Source organism: Callithrix jacchus, chromosome 11 (genome assembly GCF_049354715.1).
Source record: "Callithrix jacchus isolate 240 chromosome 11, calJac240_pri, whole genome shotgun sequence".
NCBI classification, from domain to species: domain Eukaryota; kingdom Metazoa; phylum Chordata; class Mammalia; order Primates; family Cebidae; genus Callithrix; species Callithrix jacchus.
In genome coordinates, this window is record NC_133512.1 from 53,685,788 (window position 1) to 53,711,251 (window position 25,464).

Here is a 25,464-nt window from a genome sequence, read left to right on the forward strand (position 1 = left end):
TCTTACATACACTAATATGTTTCCTAAAAGGCATATACACATAGGCATACTTTTATGGTACCAAAAAGAGGAAATATTTTCCAGTCTCTATTCATCATCACCCGTATCAGTTAACTTCTCCCATACCTCATGTTATTTTCTTCAATTTCCTATTTGCTTAGACATCAGATCTAGTACATACAACACAAATTTCCTTTGCTGCTTACGAGAATGTTTTCTTAAAGGATAATGCATGTGACTCTGCCAGTCTCTATCACCTTGACTGTTCCCCAGATACCAAGTTGAAAAGCATTTCACAGAAACACGTGATAATTACAGGGAAGCTCGAAGCCAGAACTTATCACCAAGCTCATTGTCGAAGCTGTTCAGCAAGATCAATTCCAAAATTTCACCCTCCTCTGACTTCTTAATTTTGAATTTGTCTAGTCAGAACATAAATAAATTTAGAATTAATGGATAACTTACACTATATTTTAAAGCATGCACACAAGAGACTAACCCATCTTTTTCCTCTAACTCCCGGCCGCTGTAGTCAAAAAAGATGTCGGAGTCTTCAGCCAGGGCTCTTTCAATTACCCGTATTGTCCGGTCAAAAAAGATGAGAAACTCCTCTGAATGAAGGATCTGCTGTTTTTCTTCCTCTGTCAGCTCCCTTGGAGGGGCTTTATTTATTAATTTTTTTGTAAAAGAGATCGTTAGGGAAGAAAAAGGGACAATTAAAACGTATCAAGAGGAACCCAACTCTTGAGAGAGACTGCTTATCAAAGGCATGACAAGACACAGTGAAACAAACCATTGTTAATATTGATTCTAAATTATTTATAAATTCACACCAAAGGCTTCTGCAGATGTCCCCGCAAAATTGCATATTTGGTCTAATTATTATTTTGAAGAGTTGAAGAAGATTACAAATAAATATAGATTGATGTGTTTTTAGCAATCATTTCTAAATTTTTTTAACTTGAAAAACAGCTCAAATAGGGCATAATAGATAAATTTATAAAACTATGTATTTATCTATGCTATTGTACTATTGTCAAGCTGGCAGTATTACATAATTATTAAGATTCTTCTATAATATCCACATAGTACCTTTCCTCTTTCTACTGAGTAATTTTGTAAATTTATTTTATTTTAAATGGTTAGTTGGTAAGGCTAACTGATTGTTATATAGATTATATTCAAAAGCAAAAATATATCCTTCCAAACCTGCTTTCACTCAAGATCTTCTGCTTTTAAACAAACACATGGAACAAATAAATACTTCTATAAAACAACCCACAATGTTTTTCTGCCTTACTTTTCTAGCATGATTAATCTTATCAAACTAAATTTGAAGATAAAAAATGAGACAAAGAGATCAAATAACTAGCAGTTATGTCATAGTGTCTGAAGGTGAACTCACCTTAGAGTCAACATATGGTTACATAAACCATTCCTTCAGTTGCATGTTTTACATAATACTATAGGGAAGAGATTAGGAACTCTCCAGACTGGAAAACCCTCAAGGGCAGAAACTGCCAGCTGAACCTTTGTGGTTCTTCAGGAACCCCAGTTCAACTCTGGTGGAATGAACCTTCAATAAAATATTCATTAGTTACTCTTTCAGTGGTCTAGAAGCTCCTGAAGTTAAACTTATAGGAAGAGGGTGGTGCATTACAATTACAGGTGGAGCCTCTGGTGGAATCACTCACCTACAGGTTTTCCCAAGCACTTCCACAGCCATCCTAATAACCAGATCGATTTCTACCTGGCCACATCGTCAGAAGAATCTTTTAGGTACTATCACCTGTAGTATAATGTTTTATGAAAGTGCTACATAATTTGATTAATTGTATCTTGAAGCCTAAGAAATCTGTAGTGCCAAAAAGCCCTTCTACTGAGTCATGGCAGTGGATCCAATGTTCATAATATCTCCCTCTTTCTAGCCTCCCCTTCCTTGCCCCAGACCATGATGCAGGGTGTCTGGAAAAACTTGAGAACCTCTATTTGTACAAGAAACTAGAATGACTCTGATGTAGTTGGTTCATACCTTAAGAAATGCTCTCCAGGAAATATAGGGCAACATGTGATTCATCTATTATAGCAGAAGACTTTCTCCTAACACAGTCCATCCCATAGTTTCCAACAGTCCTAAATATAATTAGAAATATTTCTTTGCTGCCTAAGTCTCCAGAGCCCTAAATATTCCAGTGTGTACTGGGACTTTCCAAGGACCCTTATCAACTTCTACTGAGCAGTGCTGCCGAGACACTAGTTTTTGAAATGGTGAATCAGGCAATGTTCACACTCAGAGTTTGGCTAGGTACTGGGGAAAGAGGTGGAGGTCATAAGTAACATAAAGAACTCTATGAAACCAACCTGGAATCAAGCACCCTGCCATATGCTAACTTTGATTCTTTAATCAATGCATGGAAGCTCTCTGGGCAGCAGTTTTATCTGTGAAATGGAGATGATACCTAAACTTTAAGTCTGGTTTAAGGATTAAAGATAAATATGCTGGGTTTTAATAATTAGTAATTAAGTAGTTACTTATTAGTCTGCTTTCTAAAACTATAAAAGTGACATTTGAATTATTTCACTCCAGAATATAATAAAACTACAAAATGAAACTAGGCAAAAGGAAAAACACCCTACAAAATGATAGGTCCATTTTGTTTTGATTAGTATTGTTAAATAAATTAATAAACCTGACTTAACAAGAATACTATGGCCAAGAAGAATGTCTTATTTAAAAAGACTCACTTGGCCATGGTCATTGTTAATAGATGACCTGAAACACACTTGAAATTAAAGATGTAGGAATTATTCTCCTTTATTTCTTTTTTATGATATTAAAAAATCTTTCTAGTCTCTGTTTATCTTTTTTGAGCCACTTCTATTTTACCTGTATCTTTCCTTACAGGTCCATTACCTTGAATAAAAAATAGTATCTATGTAATTTTCTGTAATTTTTTTTCTTCCCTGTAGCTTATTGTCACTTTGATCTCAGCTTTCAAGACACACAACTTATTCTCTAACAGAAATATAAATGGCTGATCAAAGTGTGCTTGCAAAGGCCAAGATCAGGTAAGTGGAGCACTAGCCTCTCCAGATTATTGTTTGACAATACAATATTTGGCTTGAAATTAAAATGCTACTGAAGCAAACAAAAGATATATTTTATATTAAGCTTTGATGTCGAACAGGGATCAAATGACATGATTTGTTAGCAGAAAATAATCAGATGCATGTGCAGATGAGCACTTTTTAAAAATCATAAACAATATTCAACTTAGTTAAATAGGGACACAGTAATTTTCCATTAAATAAACAAAACCACCCATACTTAAAGAACTTTAAATTGATAAGTGTTGTTACAATATAATGAAAACATAACAGAACATCCAGGAACCACAACCAAAGAGTGTATTCAGAGATAACCTCTCCAGACATCATATTTCATGGAAGAAAATTGGTTAATTAATGGAATCCACAAAGTTCAAAATACAGGAATATACAAATAGAATCAGAATTGTTTTACTCCAAGATAGACCCCAAATTCTCCCTGAAGTGTCTGTTTCTAAAGCTTTTTCCTATCCCTGGAAACTAATAAATTATTTTAAAGAAGTTCATCATATTAAGCAGGTAGGAATTTAACAACAAAGGGAATATCAAAACAAAACATGGGCATGGATAATAGTTTTTCTCATAAATTAAGCAGAATATATTATTATAGCAGATTTTTTCTTTGTTTTCACAACACAAAACATGGAGTGTTTCTGCCAAAAACTGACAGCTAACAATACTTTGTGCATTTAAAGAGCACTTTAAGAAAAAGTAGATTCTACTTTATAAAAAGTAGAATGCATGGATATGACTTACATATAACCCAAATGATAAGAAAATTTTCAAATTTACCAAAATTTAACCAAACAATTATATTGAGCTTGAATAAGATATACAAAAGAAATTTTACTGAATACCTAAAATTCAGAAAACAGACTAATCCATGAACTTGTGGCCTGCAAAATTAAAATCTAATATAAATGTCATTGAGGGTCCACTTTTTATTGTAGAAATATTAATTTTTCTTAGTTTTATATATAAAAATACTTTCAAATGTATCTTTCAGGCATGATTGTATCTCATTTCTTATGTTTTATTGACCTTTCCTGGTACCCTCAATGTATAATTTGTCATTCTCTTTAATTAATTTACACTACGTTAAACTATAGTTTTAGGTTCTAGACCTCTGGTGATTTTTTTCTCTATAAAAATGTAAAATTCATAATGAATTTCACAACTTATACTGAGTTTTTTAGTATCTCATTCTATGTTAAAAGTTATTTAAAAAATATCTACTACAAATACATCTTGACTTGTTTCAGTGATGTAGCTTTAAATTTCAATAAGATTATTTAAAAATATTTTTCAAGAATATCTAACGGATAAAAAATGAATAAACCCACATAGCCAGGGAAAGTATTAGATTAAATAAGGACAGTGGCTCTCATGGGAATTTTACAGTGAAATTAGTTCATAAACAGCAGCAAGGAAACCAAACCAAACTAAAAGTGAAGGATATCTTTCTCTGAAGTCAGTGTGAGGTTTATGAGTTCATTTGTATTTATAAAAGAGTTTCCCAGTTGCATTGTTTTGAATTTCTAAACATGAAGATATTAGGACACTGACATATAGTTTTCTAAACTTTGATCATAAGATGAAATATCTGCTCTTTTCCTATTCTATTGCAGAAAAAAGTAAAACAGTAATAAGTCAAAACTGTATTTATTTACTATTTAATGCATTTCGATGTCACATGGGCAAAAATGTCGAAAGTTAGTGAGTGCTGATTGTTTTCCCCATGTCCCCTTCCCATTTTTTTCTTCCGTTTCACTCCAAAAACAAAAAGCCAGATTTCTCAAAAATGTGTTCCCTGGTTTGAAGCTGTGTATGTCAAGTTTCAGCCCAGAGCAAATTTTTATGGCTGAGTAATAAATCCCTGAAACGCAGGGTTCATAATGGAAGTGCTGACACAGCCCTAACTACTCTGCAGTCGTGTGAATGGCGCCACGATTATATCTGCTAGAGATTCTTTCGAACGTTTGCAAAATACTGTCTTGCTTAAAAAAAAAAAAAAAGCCAGAGTTTGATGCCAACATAAACATGCTTTTAACCCATTATGTGCTAATTTGCAGAAAAGCCATTAATGGAGACTAAGGCACACAGTGCACAGGAACAGGAAACATTCTTTCAAACTTCTTTTGGACTTTTAACATGACTTTAATCAATTCCATGAAGCATGAGTAACAGTTAAAACTGAAGGGTGTTTTCACTTGGAACTTAAAAAGGAGGTTGTTTTGCTTTGCTGAAGAAGATGATTTGGAGATTAGGGCTGGGGTGGTGGTGATGGGGAATCCATGCCAAGACACACAAAATATACCCTGGCTCCTTATCACCAGGTATATTTTAAGAATATTTTGCAAATGGTAAAAGAGTACTTTAATAGAGCCTGACTTATTTTGTCCCTCACTGCACCTGTAATCATGATATTCTATTCACCAACTGCTTTTTAAAAAAGGATGTTTTTAGTATAAGTTTAAATGTGAGATCTCGTCCATCAAATTCATTTAGACTCTCAGAAAGAGTAAGTGTTGTGTCTTCTGTGGATGCCACTGTTAAAATGCTGAATCTTCTCCTAAGACTTACTCCTACCCTAGAACTTGAAAGTGATTGAACTTCTCAATGCCTGACACCCGGCACAGTAACAGAAATAAGACCCTTAACAATAGTTGTCCAATGAGTTTAAAGGACTTTGCTTGCATCTCTATTAGTATTTCCACATTCTTTTAAATGTACTAGCTGGGGCCCCTGTAACCATGTCATTTCAAAGCTATGGAATATGGCAAAGCTGAGCACAGAGAATTGGGGCCCCCAAGGGCATCCCTCCCACCAGGGTAGAAACCAGTTATAGACCCAGGCACTGCATGGCAAGACTATTAATGATAATTTAGCAAACTTTTATATAACACTTACTTTGTGCCAAGTATTGTTCCATACTAGCCCTGTTTAATTTTTTAAAAACCTTTGAAGGTACGTATTATCTCTGTTTGCCAGATGGGAAAACTGACGCAAGAAAAGGTGAATAACTCAGCTAATAACTGACAGATACAAGATTTGATCCCAGGTAGTCTGGCTCCAGAGGCTGTACTTTTTCCTTACTATCTTGCAATGGCTTTTAGATACCTGAGATTACAAAAAAGAAACCAAAACTAAAACACACACATGCCAACCCACACTCACACGCACTTCAAATGAGCCTCACTATAAAGTGATTTTTAACAATTTGTAAAAATGATCTCATTTAACTCCATATGATGTGGATGTCATTTGTAATAGGTATTTGGGCTACTGTAATTTTCTCATGAGAGCACAAGGTGTTGAAGTAAGTACATGGGATCAATATGTATCAATTCCTACAAAAGTCCCCAGTGCTGAACATCTGCCACACTGTGCCAGAGCCACAACCATCTTTAAAATTTACAAATCAAATGAGCTTCTATATTGATCTATACTTGGAACACTCTGAGAAATATGGGAGAAGCTTTTTAATCTACACTCAGTTCTCAGGTCCCACTCTCCATTTGTCAGAAAGTAAGACACATTCAAAATTCTCTTCTGTCTCCGTGGGCTGAGAATCCCAAAGTAATCCAAAGTTGGGTGTGTAAGGAAATGTCACCTGCAGTATTTCCTGTCCCTCTTTTTCTTTTCTTTTTTCTTTCTTTCTTCTTATAGACACAGTGCTGTCATGAGGAGGGCAACAGGGTGAAATGTATGGGCTTTGGATTCGACTCTAAATCTTGGCTCATGTGCTTGTACATTATACGTCCTTGGATAAGGTTTTAGACTTCTTTCTTCGTAGTTCTCTGCCTATTAAATAGGGGTAATAATATTATCTGCTTCAAAATGATATTATAAGGAGTGAATAATATCTGTGGAGTGCTTAGAAAACAGCCAAGTGCATAGTGAGTCCTTAAAAATTATTAGTCATTATTATCACCAGAACATATAAGAGGTTGTTCCTCCTTATACAGGCAGACTTGCAGAAGAAAAATTTTAATAGCAGAATTAATAGTGATGATCACTATTAATGTTTCACATAGATCACATACAAACACTTCAAAATTTATTGACAAAATAATTATATCTAGTCCTTTGCTTTATGGTTATCATTGGGAATGTATGGTGGTGTGACAAGATAACAAGACAGCTGATTACAAGTGTTTTCTTTTGTCACTATTTAGTAATAATTATACTAGAATTGTAACTAGAATTGTTACGGAAATTGTAGACGTTTTGCACTTTATTTGTATCTATGAGTCAAGAAAGAAACGACTCTTTCTTTGGAGATTATGGTTTATGTTGCTAAATGTAATGTATTGAACAACTATAGAAAATATTCCATACAGAGATATAAATTATATTTTTACTTAGCTCTATAGTCTTTTGGTAAAAGCAAATAAAACAATTATTTTATTTATTTTCGACACTATACCTTCCTTCACCTCCTGTTTTTTGTCTTGATTTTCCAGTTCTGAGTCCTGGCCAACTTTAGGTTCCACTATTTCCTCATCTTCCTCATCCTCTAGAAAAAAGAAAGAAAAAAATACAACATTTTCTTTCCTCAAAATCAGTCTTTGGTTGATAGTGGGAGGTGGGGTAAAGGGTAAAGTTCTAATCATTTAAGGCAACATCTAAGTAAATCAGTCCAATGAATGCCCAAGATTAAATGTTCATGAATTTATGAATAAATTATCTCCAAAAGGGGCCTCTGAAAACTTCCCCAAGCTGCTGAGAAAACCATGCTGAGTGGACACCTGTACATCCAGCTCCAGGCCCTCGCCACGTGGGATGTCTTGGAATTGCCTCCCTGACCTCTGAAGCTTCTTCGAAGATGGCCCAGGAACAGATTTTAAAATGTTTCCACCTGGAGCACATTTTCCACAGGGAACACCTGTTGTACAGATGACTCATTTCCAATTTAATTCTCACCAAATTAATTTGTTTTTGACCTACAGGAAAGGGTTAAATACAGGTCTGACCCCAGGTCAAATGCCATTTGCAAGTAAACAACAAAGGGAAGGGCCCCCAAAGTCAATGCCATTGGTCTGGGAGAAAACAACCCGAAATGGTATTTACACATTCAGAGCAGTTCATGCATTAATGTGAATTTAATGAGACTAACGAGTCGACTGACTTGGCTACCCCTGCCAGATGTTAGAGTGCTCTTCCTGCCCTATGCAAATGTGTGCTCATTTTTCCTTTCTCTCAACTTTCCTCTCCTAGAGGCCCCTTCCATTACAGTGTTTGAAAGCATCAGGCACAATGTAGAAGGTTTAGGAGAGAGTCAAGGTGTCACAAGAAAATCCATATTATAGAAACGTAAATGATATAACAATTAAAATTTGCTTTCAATCTTTAAATATAGTATTGTACTCCATGTAGGTTATTGATTTCATTGGTCCAAACAGAGTTGAAAGGAAATGACTTTGCTTCTCCCTCTATCCCATATATTTATTAATTCAACAAATATTTACAGACCTTCTATAAAATCTCAAGCTCTGTGGGTAGTCCTATTTCTATCCCAATAAATCCTGAGATTTATCAATTCAAAATTTCAGCACCAACCACTTAGAATACATTATAAATGCATGCTTAAATGCTCAAATAAAGAAGCATATCCTGAAAAGCAACTTATGAAATTCTAACTAATATTAAGCAAGTGATCTGTGGAAGGAATATCAATTTTAAAAATATAGGTATCTAAAGTATAGCACTGCAATTTAGATATTAGCATTTTTAAAATATGAATTTTAATTGAAATATCATACCCTATAGGCATGCAGGCAGACTGTGGGGCCAAGCTCACTACTTTATAACCACACTATACATATGTAAGAAAGAATGTAAAACATTTTAAAGAACTGTCATTTATTATTCACACATATCTCTGAGGTCACATTTATGAGATGAAAAGCCACACTTAAAATTTTGAAAAGAACACTGTGACCCAGACTTTTAAACAAATAAATCTTTAACAAGTTAAATTATAAATAGCATATCTATGTCCTTATCCATATGTGAATATATTAATGCTCTCTCTACACACGCGCACACGCGCACGCACACACACACACACACACACACACACACAATTCTTCTTGGAAAGTCTTTAGCAAAATATCCATCTTGATATGATGTATCTTCCTAACCCAAGGACTAAACATAAAGTCCAGTGAGGAACTAGCTGGAGAGAAGCTTCCTCTTTTGCTAATCCTTAGATGAAGAGGCAGTTTTCAGCTGCTGGTAAGTGTGGCTTCATTTCTGAACCTTCTGGAGACATTTCTTTAACAGATTCAGCAGCCACGCCCTGATACTTATTAAGTACAGGACATTACTTGCTGTATTTACAACAAAAAAAGGTGATAAGGCCAGGGCTTATCACCTGTGTCCCCAAAATTGAACTGTGTCCTCAAAATTCGTATGTTGAAGTAATAAACCCCAGTACCTCAGAATGTGGCCTTATTTGAAAATAGGGTCACTGCAGATATAATTAGTTCAAATGAGGTTATAATGGAGTAGGGCACCTAATCCAATATGACTGGTGCCATTATAAAAAGAGGAAATTGGATGCAGACACACACACACACATAGGAAGAACACCATGTGGAGATGAAGGCAAAGATAGACCGGATGCTTTTACAAGCCAAGGAACACTGAAGAGTGCCAGCAAAGCACCCAAAGTTAGGAGAACAGATTCCTCCTCACGGCCCTCAGAAGGAACCAAGCCCACAGACTTCTTGATCTCAGATCCTAGCCTCCAGAACTGTAAGGCATTAAATTTCTGTTGCTTAAACAGCCAGTTTGTGGCATTTTGTTATGGCAACACTAGAAAACTAATAAAGCTGGTAAGTGCATTTCCTTCTATAATCACACAATCTAGTAGAAAGGATACAGTATATATTCAATAATACTTACGGCAGTGATGAGTGCATCACTTGTATAATCTAATTTATTTATCAGAACTTAGTACGACTAGCCCAGTTTTGCAGATGAGGAGACAATAATTTCCCCCAAAGGAATTGCAACCACATCCTGCTTCAAGTTCTGTCTGGCTCTGCCTGTTTTGGGGTCTGTGATCTTTAACCACTATACAAACTGCCTCCTGAACCACAGCATGAAGTGAAATAGAAATGCCATGGAGAAAGGACAAAAATACAAGCAACTGCAATGTTCTGTTGCAAGGTAAGGAGGCTTTGCAGGGGCTTTCTGAGGTGGACTTGCATGGCCTCAACATGGATAGTTCTTCCACTTTCGGGAGGTGAGCAAATACAAGTTTTAGCTGAGATGTTAGGTTTCACACCCTTGAGAGCTGTACATATGGATTATTTTATTTGTCAAGAATATATACGCTACAACCACATTGTTCTAATTTTCATTCTGGAATCCACTGCTTTGAGACCTGGCCGGCAATGCTTAATATGAAGCGTTAATTCCCCCAGCCAGAAAGATTCACAGCTTGGTTGAGAGCAGCACTCCGAGGGAAGTATTTGATCTTGTTCCAGGCTGGAGTCCACCACTTGCTGGCCCCTGGGTTTTATCCAATTCATGGGAACTCTCTGAGCCCCCATTTCCTCATCTGCTGGAGTGGAATAATAATCCTTCCTTAAAACACATTGTTGTTGTAAGAATGATTAAATAAAATACCTGATGCAAAATTGCTTTTTAAACCATAAATTCTCAGAAGAGTCAAGGTCATTGGGAACATACTTAAGCAGAAATCTTCAAAACAAACTTGCCTTAGATTCTAACAAATATTGACTGAGCACTTACTATGTGCCAGATGCTGGGCACACACCAGGGAACAAGACAGACAAAATAATCTCTGTGCTCATGGAGCTTCCATTCCAGTGGAAAGAAACCACAAATAAATAAGAAAATAAAATATATATTGTATCAGACAAGTGCTATGGGGGAAAGGACAAGATAGGAAAGAGAGTTTAGGCATTCTGGTCAAGAGTGGGAGAGTCTCAATTTAAAACAGAGGCCCCCAATTTAAAACAGAGGTGACATGTGAGCAAAAACTTAAAGGAGTTAAAGGAGTGAGTTGTGTGAAGATCTTGGGGAAAATAAGACTAATAACAAATAGATTCTTGCTTCTCAATCCATGGACCCAAGGGGAGTAATGGATCAAGGTCTGGTTTCATTGATAACTAGTTCTTCTGACTATAGATAATAATTGTGCTTTCATTAGAGCCATCTAGCTTGTGCACTTACATCCTCTAGTTCTTAAAACTGAAAGCAGTTTTACCAAATGACTTTGAATTAGTCAGCTTTAAATAGTAACAAGTTCTCATCTTTCACAGCTATAAGGGTATTTATTTTAAACATTAATTCTCAGAAGAGTCAAAAAAGAAACATCGTGACCAAAAGTGCCACTACAAGCTTATTGGAAAAATATTATTCTGTGAAGGGCTTGGCTATAAAAAGGTCTAGGTTTGTGATACAATGTCTAGGTTTATGCATAGAAACGTGAGGAAATAGCAGGTTATCTAATTCCTTAAATGGAAAATCCTTCCCCAGAGAATATGTTTTTGATCAGTCTAAAAAACACACACACAACAAATATGTATTGTGTTCATAGTAGGTACCGAGTCCCATAATGAGAAACTGAATAACAGAGAAATTTAAAAAATAGTACCTGCCCTTTTTAAGTGGCTACAAACCAGTTGTGGGTATTAATTTTTAGTGGCCACAGAATTCTTTGTCTATCAGCTTTTTAAAGACATAAAGTAAGTGTTTCAGTGGATTTGCTAAGGAAATAAAACATGAGAAACTGGTTTGTTTCTCTGCATACTGATATGTTTGCCTTACTCAGCAAAGAGAGTATATTTTTCTTTAAGACCCTGGTTTCCTTTCTGGTGCAATTGGAATTACTTCTGTTGAAACCATTTTCAAAACAGTTAAATAACTTTAAAGAAAAGGATTTATGGAAACCTGCTGCAGACCACTGATATATGAGTTGTGCCACTAGTTTATACCCAGTTACATTTCCTTTGAGATTGGAGGGAAAAAAATTACCACCCATGTATGGTTTCCTGTATCCAGGTCCACACAAGAAATTAAACTATTGGCAGAAGTTAATTACCTGTCAGTCCAAGGGGCTAATTTCTAAACAATGGCATCTTTTAGACACATTATTTTATTTCACATCCATATTCTGCCATCTCCAGGTGCCACATTCATTCACCCTGGTTGGAAAAATCTTTGATAACCGCTGTCCTCTTCCCTTAAGATTTTCAGAAGTCTATGAATGAATAACTGAATATTATGTAGCAATAACTGCATATCATGCAGCACAGATAACACACTCAGCACGAGGCTTGACCCTTTGCCTGAGCTTCAGAAGAGTTTGTTTCCTCCACTAGTCCACGGTTCTGAATTAAGCCGATGTAGACAGTTTTAGTATGCTGCAGTCCTCTGCTTGCTGACTTGTTCTGATAGCCTTATGGATGTGAGGTATTTGAAAGGGAGTGCAGTGGAACATTTGTCAGTGTTTGGCAATATAGTATAATAGCAAAACCCCTTTTTATCCGGGGCATATTCCCTTTGCAGTGATTCTCGATTGGTGACATGCTGGATCCTACTTTCCTCTCTTGAAGCCCAAGGGGAGAGAGTTTCCTGCTATTAATTTCCTGGTGGCCAGGACACAGATAGAATCTGGGGAGTCAGACTGGTTGCTTCTAACACAGGCTTTGTCTTTGGATCTTTGGAGTCAAAGCTGAGAAAAAAGTTAGGGTTCATTTTGGGGAAAAGAACAGTAGCAGCAGTGATGCCCAACACCCTGGCAAGATTGTTCCAGAGGCTCAGTGTTCCAGAGTTGCCTTGGTCCCGATGCTTTTTCAAACCTGTTCCTTCTACCTCCTGTTGATTCTGTGAGTACCAGACTTCCTTCCAATAAATCCCACTAGAGGTGGTGTCAGCACCAGATTTCGTTCCAGTAAATCCCACCGGAGATGATGCCTGCTGCATGCAACCAGAAAGCTCAGTGACACAAGGCAACCCTCTGTGAAGAGAGGGGCTTGTGTTTTACGAGGCCACTGGGTTCTTGCTTTCCCCAACCCTCTTAGGGCTTGCAAAACCTCAGGATAAGAGGATCTGAGCTCCCGCCAGAGCCCTTGCTGCTCTGCTCCTGACATTTCATGAGAGGACTGTGGCTCCTCCATCGACACATCTGGAAGACCGCTAAGGCTGGCTCGGGTGGAGAGTGAAGGCAGGGAGTGGAAAGGGCCATTTCACTCCATCCTTCTCAGCTCCAAAGGGCATCCTGCTGCTGCCCAGAGCGGGAGGCACAATGCAATTACCACATGACTTTTATTGAATGGGCCAACGACTGCAAGATGCACAATTATTTTATATACCACTGAGAAAGACGATTACTGCTATTAAACTATAACACATCATCAATTTTAATGTGAAAATTGTGAATGTTAGAAATAATCAAATACATTGTGGCTTATGAAATGAATAGAAACAAGCTTCCAAGATGTAAACTGGCAAGGACACAGAAGCAATTCTAAATCAAGCTGACTACTGTACTATTATTAGAGAATAGACTTGGAGAGATATAAAGTCCTGAGTTTTTTGTTTTGTTTTTGTGAGTGGACTTTTACTTTTTTTTGGATGTGTTCTTCTCAATTAAGAACAAATGCCCTAGCCACTTTTACATAATTCCATGTATGGATATTCAGATGGTGATTCTTCTTATAATGTATTTTAAAATTTTTAATAGAAAAAGACTTACCCCTTCAAGTTCTACTAAAGTTTTAAAAAGATTATTTGAAGATATGCTTTGCAGTTCTGACTTTGAGCTCATCTTTTCTAATATTATATGCCCACTCTGGTTAGCACTTATATCTGTATCTTCCACTGTCACCTACAAATTGATGTCTCCAGCCAAGATATCCCTTCTGGGCTTCAGACTCTGTAGGGGACATTCCAATGAGATTGGCTCATGGGCACATCACACTTGATATGTCCACAGCAGAGTTCGAACTTTCTGCTTAATGATGTCACTGTTCACATGGAATCCCAGCTGGATACCTGAGTACCACCCTCAACTCCCCTTTTCCTTTGGGGACTACTCCATTCAAGACAGATGCTGGAGGTGGAAATGATAGGACTGAGACCCCTTAGTCTCAGTCCTGTCAATTCCACCTCCAGCATCTGTCTTGAATCCACCTCTGTCTTTACAACCCTTTATAATGCAGTGCCAACAGCCTTAAGTCTTCCTCTAAAACAGATTTGTGAATCCCCTCCATTGTTCTGCCACCCACCACATACATATCTGTATGATAATACATTTCATACCATGTAAAATTAGTTTTTTGCATCTATCTCTACAACCAGAATAAATGTCCCTCAAAGACCTACTCTTCTTAGTATAATCAACATTAAGTACTGAGACTAGTAATATCAAAACAGGAGACTATTCTGGAAATTAGTAATGGTATTACATTATGTAAGGCCTTGAATGGCAGAACAAGAAGTGTGAACTTCTCCCTAGAGATCAGTAGCCCACTTTAAACAAACATTAATCATATTCAGTTCATAGATATTATTAACAATTTCAAAACAAATCCAAGGCACTGGATGCTAAATATGGCTTTGAAGCCACTTTGTGCAGATTCTGACATATCTCTCTGGGGATGGCTTTACCCTCAGTGAAAATTATTTCTGTCAATCTAATCTTCAGAGAAATTGGAGGTTTAAAAAACAAGAGTCGAGTTCTGATTTTGTTTAAGAATATGGCAGCAATGTGGAGGCTGCAGGACCATGAGCAAGACTGAAGCCAGGGCACAGTAAGAAGGTAGGTCATAGCTATAGTCCAAGCAGCAGTTAAGAACCTGACCTTGGTTGGCACAGTTGTCAGTGGGTGTGATGAATAAGACTGTGAATTTAGACATGTATTTGTACAGCAGACAGTAAGAGCTCTAGCACAGAACTCACTCAAGTCACCCTATCCTTGGACCAACTTTGGGTACAGCTTGCCAACTTTGCTGGGAGTCCAGAGAGAGCCACCCTCCCAATATGTATCACAGCAGCCAAAATAAAGTATAACATGCACCACTGAAGCTTACACAAACCAAGGTGAGCGCCTCTATGCTTTAAAAATATGCAGGAAAGACATATTTTGTGGGATTTTCAGTAAGCACTTTGTTAAATATACTACATGCTAATATTTAAAAAACCTTCACTTTCTGGTCTAGAAAAATCTGGCCAGAGTAAAGAAAACATACATTTCTCACCGTACAGAGCGCTCCTGTTAACACTCTAGGCCACATCAGATCTCTCCTAAGGCTCTAACATGACTGTACTTGGAAAGTTTACTTCCTGATGGAATGTCACCCAAGGCATTGCAAATGAGAGGAAATGAAAGAAAATATTCAAAATGAGAGGGGAAGCCAGAGAATAGAACTTTTTAAGCAGCTGTTTCTGAAACTTCTAACTGTACTGATATGTAATATATGCACAGTAAATATGTATTGAATTGAGTTGACTTGGATCAGTCAGCTTGCATGGAAGGGAGGAGATCAGGAAGAGAACAAGAACCTTCTCAGAGATATTCAGGCAGAAATCTGTGGATACCTTCAGCAGTCTAATAATTGGAGATAAAAAGGCTTGACTGATCTGTGTTTTCATACATCTTTCTTCTTTTTGAAAACCTTTAATGGCTCCCTATTTCCTAGATACTAGCTTAGCATTTAAGACCTACTACCATCTGACCCTAACTTAATTCTCCCATATTCCTCAGAGCAGAGCAGCCTTTGACTCAACTGTGTGTAAAATAGGCCAAGTTTGTTGTCAGAACCCACCCTCTACCAACTTCCTTATCTTGAATCTTAGATCTTTCAGGCCCCTGCTATCCAAGATTTCTCAGAGAGTCATGGATCCTTCAACCACTGAAGAGAATAGTTGGATGAACTAACTAAAACTGATGGACTACATAATGGTCATCAAATCTATAACGGCAAATTACAGATTTTATGGGACGTGGGAAGGTGAGATATTTGGAAAGAGCAGAGCCACTCTCAAGTCAGTTCTCTTCTTACATTCTTGTAAGTGGGGCCAGCCCATTGCACAGCTCCAGAAAGCAGCAGTGCCATTGTTGTCTATGTGAATAGTGCCTCCTTGAGGTGTGTAAGACACAGTCTTTATGACTATCATTGCCAGTCCGATTTGTGCATTTGTCCACATATGCATGCACATGTCTACACACACACACACACACACACACACACACACACACCCAAAGGGCAAAAAAATCAAAACAATTGAAAATGCTATTCTTGGCTGCGTGGAAAATAAGGAGGGACTCCTGTTTTTCAGACTCAAATCCCTTCTGCTATTTACTTCTACTTTTGGACAATTCCATTCCCTATTACTTGCTTTCTCTTCTATGTCTTCCCAATGTGCAAACCTGCAGTTTCTCTTGGTGGGAACCTTGCTTGTGAAAAAGAAAACCGGAGTCATAGGCATAGAGAAATCATGATATTTAACTTTTAGCAGTGACTGTAGATATGTCCCAAAGGAAGGTAGACACTCAAGGTCTTCACATACTGAAATTGTTATTGTGTTATGTTAACTAGTTTAAGAAAGAGTAAAATAAATAGAAACCATTTAGAAACACTATTTTTGCTGTAAGGAAATTGCTCCTAAGGACAAAGTGGTACCTTCCATACCACTTTGTCCTTAGGAACAATTTTTTCCCCATACATACGAGTCGTCAACTCTATTAATGGTAGAGCTGTTGTCACATCAATCACTATATATATATAGGCCATCCCACTAATAGTACATGTTCTCCAGCATTCCTTTTAGTAATAGGATCAAATCTTGTTAATTCTATCTCTTTGCATACCCTTCTTTTGTGCATCTCTCTTTATTCTCTACTTTTCCTACCTCCTTTGTTTTTTGGTTAAGGTCACCTTGCCTTTTATGCACCACCTAGCCAGTGTTCCCTATCTCCAACCTCTTTACACGCCTATTCTTGCTACAAACAATACTATCAGATCAATCTTCTTCAAACAACTTGTTCATATCAATTTCTTGGTGGAAATATTTGATAGTTTCTATGACATGCAGAGTAAAAGCTGAGTTCCTTGGCCTAGTCTTCAAGTCCTTTAAGATCTGGCCCCAATATGTGCTTTCTGTTTAAATTTCCTCGACTGTGTTCACTCCTGCACACACATGTATGTATATACATGCATACTCCAGTCCACCTGCACTAACACTGTGTCTGCTGCACACATTTCCACATTTCATCTGTACTTTGGGTCATCCTTCCCCCTCCGTCAGACTCTCTTCTTCCTTTCTTGTTACAAAATATAAGCACCTACTATGTGCTGGGTACTATTCTACATATTGGAGATGGAGCAGTGAACAAAATGGGCAAAAATTCCTGCCCTCATGAAGTTGGCATTCTAGCAGAGAGATGGGGAATAAAAAAGATAAACAGTGATGTACATAGCAGGTTAGAGAGCTGAAAGCACTAAAGACAAAAACACACTGGTAGGTGTCACAATTTTGCAAAGGCAGCTAGGGAGGTCCTTAGTGAGAGATAGTATTTGGCAAAAGACTGAAGAAAGTAAGGGTTCAGGTTTTACAGACCCCTGCAGGAGAGCAACCTAGGCAAAGGAAACAAAAGCACAAGGGTAAGAGTGCACCTGGAATGTCCAAGGCCTCCAATACCTTCTGATCTTCCCTACATGTAAATCCAGCTACACTGATGACCTGATTCTAAGGAACCCCCAAATTCCCCAAATTATTCCTGTTCTACCTTTATTTTATAAAGAAAAGGTTATAGGAGATACCCAACTGAAGTGCTCTTCTACTTCAGTTGGGTATCTCCTATAACCTTTTCTTTATAAAATCAAGGAACTATTATCTTTAAGATTATGGCATTTGTCATTCTCTAGCTATGATAAATTAATTGTAAGTAGAATATACTTCTGTATATTTATGAGTTTCTTCCTCCCAAATTATTGGGGGTAGGATCCACTAATTATTCATATCTGTATGCCCCAATATGGGTGTCTAGTAAATATTTTGACTGTTTTAAATTTTAATAATTTCTTATTTCCCCAGTAGTTCTAAAAAGGTCATTTTCTCTGTGGTTTTCCCAATGTTTCAGTTGGAACACAAATCTCCTCACTCAGCATCAAAGTGTTTTCCTTTCCTTGATCACTAAGCCCCACAACCACTCACAGCATCGCTTGCCTACACTCACCCCGTGCCTCCCTGCACCCACTGTGAGGTTGACTGTCCTTTACTTATTTCCTGTTCTAGTCACTGGTCACCAGGTTCTTACTGAGCACATATAGTGTGGCAACATGTATTCTAGGCAGTATGGAAAAACAGTAGCTATTGATTTATTGAATCCTTCATGTCCATCACTCTACTGAATTCTCATAACTCACTGAGGCAGGTATGATGAGCTTTCTCAATACATAAGGAAACCAGGGCTTAGAAAGGGAAGATGCTTCTACTAAGGTCAACAAGCTACAGGCAGCAGTAGAGTCAACAGTCAAACCCATATTTTTCCAACTCACAAACCCTTTCTACAACTAAACAGTAACAAACAGTATAAAGAGAAAAGGGGAACTGTAATTGACATTTGTGGTTTAGGCTGTCCCAAGCCCACCACCCCATTTCTTGGGATAAATGTCCCTCTATTCTTTTTTGGTGGACACTCTTCCCTCTCTCCTCTAAGTAAATCCTTCTTTCTTAAGATTTAGAGGAAGACTTTGGATCTGAGGCAAAGATTAATGAGACTATTTTTCTTTGAACTATCAGTAAATGACCATATACATCTACCATAAATTGGAATACTTCTGAGAGAGAATGAAGGTACAAGTAATAATTAAGCTGCAATGACAGATGTGAATAAACAGTGCCTGGGAAAACCAAGACCCATGGTCATCTTATCCATCAGTCCACCTCCTTTGGACTAGGTGAGAAATTGTAAATGTATCTCCTATTATAGAAGAAGACTTTTCTTTTCCATTGAACTGAGTGACTGTTCTGGCTAAACCAGAACACATGGTTACCCATCAGGAAAGCGAATTCCTCTCCTCTACTGCATTGGGTGTTGTACTGCTGTGGAACTGAAGCTGCATGCCTCACCAAAGGGAACATGAGAAAGAAGGAATATATAAAGCAGGGCCAAGAGATGGATCATGACAGCAACTTGGATCCTAAATTGAGCAGTAGTTGAAGCTAGTATGCCCCTAGTGCCTATGGCCAATTTATATCTATAAAACCCAACAAACTTTCTTTTGGCGTAAGTAATTTTGGGTTGATTCCTCAATCACTTGTAATGAAAAATGTGTGAATGGTCAAGAACTAACAATGATTGAGTATCTTCTTTGTTATTTTGTCTTCACAATCCCTTTCAACACACACACCATCCTGCAAGGTACACAGGATTAAATGCATGAGTTTAACCCTATGTACCCTGCAGGATGGTGTGTATGCTGAAACCCATATTGCTCAGGTTCAAATTATGCAAGTGCTGGCATTTTCACATTTCTACAGTTTAGAAATAATCATGGGTTCCTTCCTTAACCCTTGCCCATCAGTTTCCTCAGCTGTAAACAACAGAATTACCCTCCTTGGATAATGGCAATACTTTAATTATTTTATATACTTAAAAAACATTTTATTGATGACAAAATTGAGGCTCAATGAGGTTATATAAATTGCTAATACAGATGCTAAATTACAAAGGCAGATTTCTGAACTCACATTTTTAAAACTCCACATTCCATTCTGTTTCAACTGTGTCTACACTAGTGCCATCCTGCCCGAACTAGGCTGTGAAGGATGAAAATATGTTAATGGGTTTTGGAGGTGTCCAGTGGAAAGGAAAAGTTGTGGGAGTTGCAACAATATTTTGGAGCACAATTGAAAACAAAGCTGCCAACTGTATCCTGTCAAATGGACCCAAGCGTCTCTTTCCTTGCCTATTCCAGTTTCAGTTGCTTATTAGAGTTTCAACATGGCCAGCTGGCTGCTTTGCAATCCACGTGTAGGTATAGCCATGCTCCCATCTACTTCATAGAGTTTCCTTGGAGAGTTCTGTGCTCCCTAGCACAAGACCATGTCATGTGTCCAGCTCTGTCACATAATGCATGGGCTACCACTCTCTGGTTTGCTGACTCTACTTCAACTGAGCTAGCTTCTTGGACATTTCCTGATGTTGTCAAGAACTGACACTTCACAGCTTTTGCATTGGTATTTCCTGTACCTGGAATACTCTTTATCCAAATATTCATCTTTCTCCATGATGTCTTTAGGGTCTTTATTCAAATGTCATGTCATCTGTGAGGCCTCCCCTCTTCCACCTCCAATTAATATAGCAACATACCACAATCTGTTGTGCCCTGGCACATGGCACTTGTTTTCCCTTCACCCTCACTTGTTTTTTAATTGCATAGTACTGACCACTATCTTATCTTCTGCATTCATTTATGCATGTATTTATTGTCTGTTCATATTTTAGTGGTGGGAATAGAATGAGACCCACTAGACCCACTAGAATGAGAATTCCACAATAGCAAAGACTGTGTCTCTTCTTTGCTGTATCCAAAGTACCTAGAAAAGGGCTGGGCATATGGGAGATGGCAATGAATGTTTCTTGGGTAATAATATGACAGCACAGGAGAACATCAAAGCAGCTGCAGTATTTAAACTCTCTCTAGGCCAGCAAAGCAATGGCAGATTATATGATGGAAGTTAGGATATCCCCCTGTCCCATACCCACCACAATGTTGTCATAGATGCTTATGACCACACAGATCTGGTTCCTTGAAATGGGAATTATCTGTCTCTTTAGAATTCTTATTCTCTAGAAAATGGAAATAAGATCTTCAGAGTGCCTTTTGCTGAAACCATTTCACCATTGTCTCATTCTAGTGTCCAAAGCCCAGTTCAGGAAGAACTGACATATTTTCCATTTGGGAATTCATTCAAGTTCATCACAGTCAGATTATCAGGGAAGATCATTAGCACATTTGTTTGCTTTTATTCTGGCATTAACAACTCTATTTGGGGCTGAATTATTTCCCCTGGTTTCAATGTCAAGTTTTCCCATTGGCTCAAATATGAAGTCTCTTGTCTGTCAGTGTAATAATTTTCTATTAATTATAAAAGAAGAAAGCTAGCAGTTTGAGAGTCTTAAGGGAAGCATTTGTCTAATCCAAGAAACTGATTTTCCAGTTACTTGGACTAAGTACAACTCTCAGTTGTGGTCATATTCACAGATTTCAAAGTATCCCTTGTTTTTACTTTCTGGTCAGTCTAGACAGACATGGTTCTTTCCCTCATTTTCAAGCTGTTGAAACATCAGGTTGGTCAAAAGAAACTGAATCTCTGGAGAATAAACTGAGCAGGATTTCACCAGAGACTTCATAATTTTCTATTGACAATCCCTCCAAATAGTGAGCAATCCTCCCAACCTCAGTGGTGCTAGGAGAGATTTCACTTCAAAGGCTCAGTGTGAGTGTGAGAATGAAACTGTGGCAACAAAATAATGACCACTATTGTCCTATTTAGAGTGGTTAGAGCATGCAGTCATGAATTTTTGTCTGTTCTCTGTCATGACAGTTACATGCTGGGTGTTTTCAATCCAACCTAAATTGCCCCCTTTAACAATTATTCTTCCATTAGTTATAACTGGACACAAGTTCTTCAAAACCTGGTCTATTCAAGGCATAGGCTAAGCTTTATGATTGCCACATAAATGAATCAAGAAAGAAGCTTAAAGAATTTGGTATTTGTGCCCAGAAATGACAAATGTATGTAAATATCGACATCAGAAGAGAGAATGCCTGGAGATGTGCCCTGGGAATTAAATTGGGGTGAGGTTAACAACTGGTGGAGAGAGTATAGGTAGAGAGAGAAGAAAGGGAAGTGGACTTTTTATGGAGTTAATTTGGGTTGGATTCTGAAGAATGGTGGTATCTAAATAAAGATGTAGAGAGGAGAATGCAGAGTTTCATTTTAGGAAGAGAAAAAGCATGTACAAATATATAACAGTGCAAAGATGTAAACAGTGAATGGCAGGTAGATCAGAGACGAAATAATGGAAGGCCTGAAATACTAAGATAAATACCAAGTTAAATAGAGTCATATACCTTTGCTATTGGATCCACTCAGCTCTGTTGAGAAGCATTATAAGTCAGTAGTGTTTCAACTGATGTCAAAAAAGGGTTCCAAGGATCCCTGGGTAATTAATGGTGCCATGACCCAGGAGGGTAGTTTTCCCATCGCACATTTTGTGGTAGGTAAATTATCTAACTATATTTTTCCCCCAGAGATAGCATAGCAAAGTATGGTCTTATTCACTACATTTTGTTATGTGCTACATAAATAATAAGTTCTTCAGATTTAAGATCTATTTTCTCATCTGTAAATGAGGGATGCTAATTTCTGTGCTACTTACATAACAGAATTGTTGTGTAAAACAATGAGATAATGGATACAGAGCTGCTTTGTCAGTGGCAAAAGGCTATAAGGTGTTAGTTATTAGGTGGGGTAATTGTGATAATAATTACAGCTTCTTGGTGTCCAACAGCCCATCCAGCCACAAGAATGTGCAAGGTAGGCAGAAAATTATGCAATAGGAAAAAAAAAAAAGAAAATTATGCAATAGGAAAGAAAAGGAAGGTATTTTGGTTAGTAATCATCATGAAAACAAAGGGCTAGAAAGACCCATAGAGGCAGCAGTAGGATTTGGGGATGAGGAGCATAAAGCATCTAAGCAAAGTTCAAACAAGAAAATATGAAATAAGGTTTCAAGTTGTGTGAGACAGTCTCTAAGTCCTATTGAGACCAGAAAGAGGGTGTAAGCTATGGGTCATCAAAACGGGCAATCAGATGGAGCTGGGCTTGCTGCAGGCATGAGCTTAGCTTTACAGGCAGTTAAGGGGAGGATGGGCAGAGGAAAGGGCATTCCCAGCTATATCCTCTGGGTTAGATGCTCTGAGCTCTTATTATGTTTCTCTCTTTAAAGGCCCATAAACATAGTGAATAAAATTGAGTACTGAATTCTCTCTAGACTCTCAGCTCTCAGACCAATATCTGCCCCCAAAAGGGACTGCTTACTTGTGGGTTCAGCCAACCTGGGTACCTCATGAAGGAAAGTGTGAAGTCAGGAGAGAGTGAGCACACATTCAAGGTGAAGGGAAGAAAAGCCATGTGAAGAAGGGAGGAAGGGAAGAGAATGGTGGAAAGGCAGAAAGCCAGGTGGAAGCCTGGAAGCTACGCTAAGGCTTTCAGTTTAGATAAAGCAGTGAGAGTAAGAAAACAACTAGATTTAAAATAAGTGTGAACTGGTAGCTATATACCCAACAGGCCACAGCTTTGACCCCGGCCATAACACAGTCTTCAGGTGGATGGACAGAGAAGAAAGGAAACAGAACCAGATTTTCTTTTTCTACCATATGTGCCAACCTCCTCCTCTGACCTTGGCCACTGTTTGAAGCCTCGAAGTTTCAAAATATTACCTCCTACTATACAGGAGAATTTGTAATAATCTTCTGCCATTCTATATCGTTCCCAGTACTTTCACATAAATGCAGAATCATGAAAACAAATAGCTGAAAAAAAATCCATAGAGACAGCTATGGAAGTATTGTCGTGAGATGAAAGGACCAAGTGTGCAAACCACATAGCATGTTGTTCAGCAAATTAAATAAAAAACTAAGCAAGTGAAAATTATTATTTTCTTCTTCTTTTCTCCCTCCTCCTTCTCTACTTTCTCCTCCTTCTTAATTACCTTGGTTAGTCTTTTTACTGAATGGATGAGTCATTGCCATCCATGGAGTTGAAGGGCCCCTAAACTCTCACAGCCAGATGATGGAAGATCTCAGATTAGAAATCAGACCTGCTGACTCTCTCCAATGCTCTCCCAACTACTCATGCTGTGGTAGCAATATTGTCATAGAGAACAAGAGAAGCCCCAATTCCAATGAGGTCTGAAGCAGAAATACGTCTAGGCAGAGGATTACTTGACCTGCTCTCAGCCAGCTTCACCTATCGAGAATGCTAGTACCTCATTTACTTATTCCCCTTCTGTAATCCAAACTTTTCGGTTTTCATGATGTCATTAGATCATACAAAGTTTTTAAAGCTACCCTGTGGCTTCCAGCCAAGCCACTGTGACCCATCAAATCCTCACTTCTAGAGCCCACACTTGGCAGAGATGTTTACAAGCATAACTATGCAACATTAAAATTTGAAGATTCTTTCTTGGAAAGGCTAATTAAACCGAATCACTCAAACAGGTCTAGACGATGCTGAACAGGGTTTATTATCTGGATAGGTGCCTACTCTGGTCCCACAGGCTTGGCTGCTTGTAACCATCTGCAAAGGAAATTCCTTGCATGCTCTGTACAGTATCAACTATCGTCCTTCTTTTTTTTAAAATTGCATTTTAAGTTTTGGGGTACACGTGAAGAACATGCAAGATAGTTGCATAGGTACACACATGGCAGTGTGATTTGTTGCCTTCCTCCCCTTCATCTGTATCTGGCATTTCTCCCCATGTTATCTCTCCCCAACTCCCCACCCTCTGCTGTCCCTCCCCTATTCCCCCCAATAGACCCTAGTGTCTAGTGCTCCCCTCCGTGTCCTCATTGTTCAACACCCATCTATGAGTGAAAATGTGCGGTATTTCATTTTCTGTTCTTGTGTCAGTTTGCTGAGAATGATGTTCTCCAGGTTCATCCATGTCCCTACAAAGGATATGAACTCATTTTTGATTGCTGCATAATATTCCATGGTGTATATGTGCCACATACTCCCTCTTCAGTCTATCATCGATGGGCATTTGGTTTGATTCCAGGTCTTTGCTATTGTAAACAGTGCTGCAATGAACATTCGTGTGCATGTGTCCTTATAGTAGGATGATTTATAGTCCTTTGGATATATACCCAGTGATGGGATTGCTGGGTCAAATGGAATTTCTATTTCTAGGTCCTTGAGGAATCGCCACACTGTCTTCCACAATGGTTGAACTAATTTACACTCCCACCAGCAGTGTAAAAGTGTTCCTATTTCTCCACATCCTCTCCAGCATCTGTTGTCTCCAGATTTTTTAATGATTGCCATTCTAACTGGCGTGAGGTGGTATCTCAATGCAGTTTTGATTTGCATTTCTCTAATGACCAGGGATGATGAGCATTTTTTCATTTGTTTGTTTTTTGGCCTCATGTATGTCTTCTGTTGTAAAGTGTCTGTTCATATCCTTTGCCCACTTTTGAATGGGCTTTTTTTTTCTTGTAAATCTGTTTTAATTCTTTGTAAGTTCTGAATATCAGCCCTTTGTCAGATGGTAAACTGCAAACTTTTTTTCCCATT

General features: G+C 37.9%; 1 protein-coding gene across 12 annotated transcripts in view; it reads right to left on the minus strand.

Annotated features, from left to right (window-relative positions):
- The window catches only part of DYNC1I1 (dynein cytoplasmic 1 intermediate chain 1), a 331,611-nt gene that overhangs the window by 109,526 nt on the left and 196,621 nt on the right, over positions 1 to 25,464 (minus strand). For all 12 annotated transcript variants that reach the window (XM_078342739.1, XM_078342738.1, XM_003733588.5 and 9 more), the window contains 2 exons: positions 7,538 to 7,627; positions 500 to 662 (listed from right to left, as the gene is read on the minus strand). In XM_078342739.1, the coding sequence (XP_078198865.1) occupies positions 500 to 662; positions 7,538 to 7,627 (253 nt within the window). The remainder of the gene's footprint in view (positions 1 to 499; positions 663 to 7,537; positions 7,628 to 25,464) is intronic.